General features: G+C 50.8%; 1 protein-coding gene across 1 annotated transcript; it reads right to left on the bottom strand.

The window, feature by feature from the left end:
* Nucleotides 1-1,864: 1,864 nt before the first annotated feature.
* UBE2T (ubiquitin conjugating enzyme E2 T) lies at nt 1,865-5,688 on the bottom strand. The gene is made up of 6 exons (XM_010170459.1): nt 5,580-5,688; nt 5,127-5,196; nt 4,262-4,367; nt 3,521-3,619; nt 3,023-3,106; nt 1,865-1,990 (listed from the first exon to the last, which is right to left on the bottom strand). Exons 1-6 carry the CDS (start codon nt 5,686-5,688, stop codon nt 1,865-1,867), a joined length of 594 nt encoding a protein of 197 aa, XP_010168761.1.
* Nucleotides 5,689-6,382: the final 694 nt, after the last annotated feature.

Below are 6,382 nucleotides of genomic sequence, written 5' to 3'. Positions count from 1 at the left end.
GGGCTCGTGGCAGTGGGGCAGCAGCATCCTCTGCCCCTGAGCATCGGGGACAGGAGCTTGGGACACTGCCTGCCCGTGGTCCTACAGCCCAGTGACTCCCCAAGCCCCCAGCTCATCCTGCCCCACCACAGTGTCCCCCACACACCCTGATCTCACCCCCGAGCTCCCTGCAGCCATGGGAAGTGCAGGAGAACCCTCCATCATCTCCCTCCCTCCAGGGCTGCTTCTCCACCTTCGGCAGGACCTTGCAGAAGTACATCTCCATCCCTGGGACCTGCAGCCTGGCCGTGCTGGGCATTGAGGTGCTGAGTGGGGCCAGAGGGGACCAGGCAGATGGGAAGGGGCAGGGCTGGCAGCGGGTCACCAAGCCTGGGCTCTCTTTTGCCGGGAGGGTGATCTGTGGGTGGAGGAACCACAGATGGGCTCAGGGTGGAACCCCCCCAAGCCTCTACCTGTCAGGATCACACCTGAAAGCGGGTGCACGGCCAGCGGGTCTGTCTCGGGGTGTGAAGCCAACCTCCCGCTGCGGAGGAGCCGGGTAAGGGACCAGGGAGGGAGGAGGGTTATTTTGCTCCCACAGGCCCTGGAGGGGAGGTGGGACAGGTTCTCTGCAGACCTTGGGAGGGTCCAAAGAGCCTCCTCCACCGTGGTATCCCCCTGTGCAGCCACTGGAGAGGACACAGCCATTGCCCCGCGCCTGGTTAGACCAGGGCAGAGGACACTGGTGGTTCAGCCTTTGGGCTCTCTGATTTCAGCGAGGTGTGAGCGTGGCCCTGGGGCAGGGGCTGACCTGCTCCCCCCTCCTGTCATTTCAGATCTTCGCCATGTTCTGTGCCTTCTGCCTTTATTACAACTTTGACTGAGCAGGAGGAAGCGTGGCAGGGACGAGCCGAGGGCTCTGGAAGCAGCAGCAGGCAAGGACACTCCATCTCCTCGCTGGTGGGAGCACAGCTCTGGAGTTCAGTGCTCTGATCACTCCCTCAGGCAGGCAGGAGCCTCCCCCCGTCCCATCCCTGCTCCAGCCGGGGCGTAAGGATGGGCCTGGCTCATTTTTCTGGGAGCAGGGACAGGACACGGGTTAAATTCCTCAGAGGCAATCCTGCAGAGCAGGGAGCTCCCACCGCGATCTGCCATCGGTCATCACCAAATCTACCAGCTCCAGGGACAGGGAGTCACCACCAAACTGTCCTTCCTCCTAATCCTCTCTGGCTCCTCACCCTGTGTGTTGCCTCCCTGACTCCCTGCTCCCTTCCTCACTCATCCTGCTCCCAGACCTCTGAGCTTCTCTTCATCCCTCTCACCTCAGCTGGTGCCTTTCACCAGCCACCTCCTGGAGACATGACAGATTTAACACAACTTGGATCATCTTCCATGGAATCAAACAGGCTGCTCAAACAGCAGGAGCTTTACAGCTTTGGAGTCTTAAATTTTAATGACTTATCCTTTAATAGCCTCGATGTTAGAAGGAAAATGAAACCTTTACTCGAGGATTTCCACAAACTACTCCTGACGTGGCCAGTGCTCAGTTTGTTCCCAGGCAGACACAGTAAAATAGGAACTGAAATACTTGGTGCTGTTCCTGTTTCTTTGGGAGAAAGCTGGAAATTGGAAGCTGAAGCAGTACTTCCCATTTTCTTCAGAATATTCCAAAAACTCCACACAACAAACCATAAAAAAATATATATATGTAAATTAAAGCTTCACATTTTATTTAGATAATGGAACTTTGCACAAAAACCCTCTGGGAAACAGAAAACCAAAGCCTGTTGCAGCCACCTACTGGTCACAGTGTTTAGATTTACCCGTGTGAAGAGAAAAGGACAATGAAAGCAAAAGCAACAGCCACAACGAGAACAAAACCCACTTAGGAATCCGGGCGAAATTTCTTCTCCTTCTTGCTGATATTACTCCCTTTTCTTTTCTGCACGGTAGATTCGTTGCTGGTACTCGTTCCACTTTGGTTTATTTTCTCTTCCAAAGACTTGGGAACCTGTGAAAACACAAGAAATAAACTGAAATGATTCACAGCTGTTACTTTTCCAGCCCTGAGCCCTGCTGTGCATTCCCAGCTCTGTGCGTGGACACCTGAGAACACCTGCGCTGCGCTCCAGGAAGATCCCAGCTGACTCTGCTTCCAGCTTTAAGCAGTGACCCTTCCTTATCCTGCTCCCACTGCTGGGAATTTGAGGGAGAGGGAATGACAGGAGAGCAGGATAATGACTGAGCAGAGAAGTGCCACATACATGTACAGTCCGGTCCCTCTGGGCTAAGTGTGCTGCTGTAAAGATCTCTCTGCCCTGAGCTCTTCTAACAACCCACACAATGAACTTGCAAATGTGTTCAGAGCTGGGGCAGGGAGCTCCACTCGTGGGCTTTCCAGGCAGAAGCCATCCCCACCACGGAGAGCGGGTACAGGGAGGGAGAGCAGCCAGGTAGGGGAGGAGACTCAAACGTAACTGATTTTGGGGACCAGGTTTTGATCTGCTTAAGTGCAGATTTATTTTTATTTTGATTTACTTTTTATCTCTGAGATGAGTCAGGGTGTAGAACAGAGGCAGGAGGAGAGGAAGGGCAGTGGCAGGAAGGCTGCACTCCTCCAGGGATGAGGGAGACCAGGCAGTGCAGGGATGAGCTGGTGGAGAACAGATGGAGCTGAGCGTAAGGCGCAGCCGCAGCGGGACACAGAGCCTGGTAGGAACAGAGCTGAGGAGGAAAAAGGGCTGCAGGACCCCTGGGGTGGAGCTTTATCAGGCTTCAGTCTTAATCATCCTTCCTTCTTCTGGAGTGAATGTTTGTGAAGGAATGCATTTATTTGGAAGGAGTCAATTTCAAAAATGATCTCAAAAATGATCTCAAAAATAAAATATAAGTATAATGAAATTAAACACACACCCCAAACACAGAACAGTCGTGGAGGAGAGAAAGGAAACTGCTGGAGAGGCTGCACAAGGTGGTTGTGAAAGGCAAATCGAGACAGAGAAGATTGTTTGCAAAGATGGAGGGAGCAGAGCGTGTCTCTTACCCCCTTCTCCTGGCTGGCGTATTTCTCGGTCCACTCTTTGGCGTTCAGCATGAACAGTTGCTTGTTGTATTTGTACTCGGAAGACTAAAGGCAAAGAGCAAAACAAAGAGAGAAATTTTAATTTCATACAAACATCATGAAGCCGGGACTGAGGCCTGGCTGTAGGACTCCTACAACCAGAACACAACCACGACAAGTGTGCAGCACAGTGTGAATCCATGTCGCTTGCTTTTGTTTGCCTGGAGAAGGCGTGTGGCTGTTTGCACTGAGAGGCTTGAAGACAAGACCTGCACCATCTCATTTCCACTGCTGGCACCAAACCCTGTGCCACACACCCCAGCTGCTTCAGGGACACACAGCCAGGACCCCAGGCCTGATCCAGATCAAGCTACACTGCTACATAACGTTAATCCAGAGTGAGTGGAGTGGAAGTACAGTCTAAATCTAACACACCGTTCCCTCCCCACAGCCACCAGAGAGGAAGAGGAGCTCACGTACTATGTCTGCCATCAGGGGGTCATCGGGGTTGGGCTCGGCCATCAGCAGCTGTATGGAGGTCAGCAGCGTGGAGATGTTCAAGGACGGTCTCCACGCACCCTTCAAGGAAAACAGGGTGAGAGAAGCAGTTAAGCAGAAAGAAACTCACACAACTCCCTGCAAGGAGAGTGGAGAGAGGTGGGGGTGGGTCTGTTCAACCAAGGAACAAGGGACAGGACAAGAGGAAATGGCCTCCAGTTGTGCCCAGGGCAGTTGAGATGGGATGTGAGGAAGAATTTCTTTGCTGAAAGGGTTCTGAGGCATTGGAAGGGGTTGCCCAGGGCAGTGGTGGAGTCCCCATCCCTGGAGGGATTGAAGAGTCGTGTAGACACAGTGCTGAGGGACATGGGTTAGTCGGGGACTTGTCAGTGTTGGGTTCATGGTTGGACTCGATGAGCTCAAAGGGCTTTTCTGGTCTGTACAGTTCTGGGATCCCATGGTGCTGGGGTAGCCCCTTGTCACAGGGTCACTTCATTAATCCCTTTTAACTCCAACCCTTAAACCCTTAGAAACTTATAGGAACAAAGAGGGTCATGTTCTAGTCTCTAAACAAAGGAGATGCTGCTCAAAAGCTGTACTCCTGTGCTGCTGTGTAAATAAATCAGGAGCAAACAGACATTCAATGAGGCTGTTACAAGAAAAGGATAAGGAGCTCATTATCCTCCTGGGCTCACTTCCCCCGCCCCAGCAGCGCTACTTTACCTTCGGGGGTAACTTAAGAACATCCAGGCAAATCCTTCCAGCAGAGTCAATGTTAGGATGATAGATCGGGGTCAGAAAGCGAATCTTGGGGGGCTCAAATGGGTACCTGAGGGGGGTAGGAAACAAGGAAATACTTTTATATTTATACTCCAGTTGCTTCCTTGCCCCAGCAATGCTGTTATTTCCTTCTCCTGGCCATTTACTAAGTGACATCCTCTCCCCACGAGTTTTTGGAGGAGGTTGTGCTCTGCCTGTGATACTTCCAGCTGTGTCCAACTAGCACTGGGGAGCGTTCCACAAAGAAGCAAACACAAGAGGAAGCTTTCTACTCAAAGGAGCTGCTTTCCAGAAAGCTTTGAGAAAATATGATCAGGTAGAGATCCTGGTGTAACACTTTCAGGTTGTTTATTGCACATCTTCAGATGCCCAACATGAAATAATCATAGAATCATGGAATGGTTTGGGTTGGGAGGGACCTCAAAGCTCATCCAGTCCCAACCCCCCTGCCAGCAGCAGGGACACCTTCCACTAGACCAGGTTGCTCAAAGCCTCATCCAACCTGGCCACAAACACTTCCAGGGAGGAGCAGCCACAGCTTCTCTGGACAACCTGGGACACTGTCTCACCACCCTCACACCAAACAATTTCTTCCCAATAATAATATCAGGCTGTACAAATAACAATAATTACATCCCACAAATGAAAAGTCTTCCCTAATCAACCCCATTCTTTGTTGGGAAGATAAAGGAAAGACCAAAACAATCTTAAATATAAATATTACACATAAATATTAAATATCTTGCATCACTTATACTTGAAGGAAGCACGACACCAGGTACTGACCTAGATGTCGTTGCCCACTGACCTTTCAGGAACGATTATTTCCAGGTTGAATATTCCTTTCTCATATGGTGTATCTGCACCTCCTAAAATTTCTTTAAAAGGAAGATTAAGACATAAACATTACATTCAAAAAATCACTTCAATTTGTCCAACGGTCTCTACATACCACTCACTGTCACAGAAGAGTGCTCAGGATTAAAAAATATCATCTTAGCTGAGACCAGTTCCACCCCACAGCAACAAAACCATCAGCAGATTGGCTGAGACACAAGCCGAGCTATGGTTAAAGGAAAACAAGGAGAAAAACCCTGAAAAACCCTCAGGGTTTAGAAAAATTAGGAATTAGGAAAAAAATCCTAAAATTCCACACTTCCATGTAACCTATAAAGTACACACACCACCCAGGGAACCCAGACCTAGCAGCAAAGTCCAGTGCAGCCCCTGCTTCTAGAGATTCCCACCACAGAGTACGTACGTGCTCGGAGGTCATCCAGCTGGTCTGCAGGCTGCCAGCAGGTGATGCCCGGAGGTGGCTCCGTGCTCAGGAGGGAGAGTTCCCTCTTCAGTCGCGATGCTCTTTGCATTGTGCTGAAACTCCACGAGACTGGGGTTTATTGCTGGAAAAATGAGCTTTTCATAGAACCCCAGACTGGTTTGGGTTGGAAGGGACCTTAAAGCTCATCCAGTCCCAACCCCCCTGCCAGCAGCAGGGACACCTTCCACTAGACCAGGTTGCTCAAAGCCTCATCCAGCCTGGCCTTCAACACTTCCAGGGAGGAGCAGCCACAGCTTCTCTGGCCAACCTGGGACACTGTCTCACCACCCTCACACCAAACAATTTCTTCCTCACATCTCAGCTCCATCTCCCCTCTGCCACTTTCAAGCCATCACCCCTTGTTCTGTCACTCCCTGCCCTTGGCCAAAGTCCCTCCCCAGCCTTCCTGGAGCCCCTTCAGGTACTGGGAGGCCACTAGAAGATCTCCCTGGAGCCTTCTCTTCTCCAGGCTGAACATTCTTTTCAAAAAGAATACTTAATATTAGGATTTTATTTTTTTTTTTTAGATAAGGAGAATTAACCTGGGTTTCAGGTTGTTCTTCTAATGGGATAACCAGAGTCTCAGGAGCCTGTTCCTCGAGCTGCTCTCACACCCAACTAGAGGAGAATGAAATCTCCACCCTTTATCATCCAACTCCTCAGTCCCCAGCTGAGTCCAATGACCCTTCCCAGCCCCTCACCGGGCTGTGACACCCGCCCTGGGATGAGCCTTGTCCCTTCAG

The sequence above is a fragment of the Antrostomus carolinensis genome, unplaced genomic scaffold (genome assembly GCF_000700745.2).
Source record: "Antrostomus carolinensis isolate BGI_N321 unplaced genomic scaffold, ASM70074v2 scaffold27456, whole genome shotgun sequence".
Taxonomy (NCBI): Eukaryota; Metazoa; Chordata; class Aves; order Caprimulgiformes; family Caprimulgidae; genus Antrostomus; species Antrostomus carolinensis.
The sequence above is the reverse complement of the archived record's forward strand: the minus strand, read 5'-3'. Positions and strand labels throughout refer to the sequence as shown.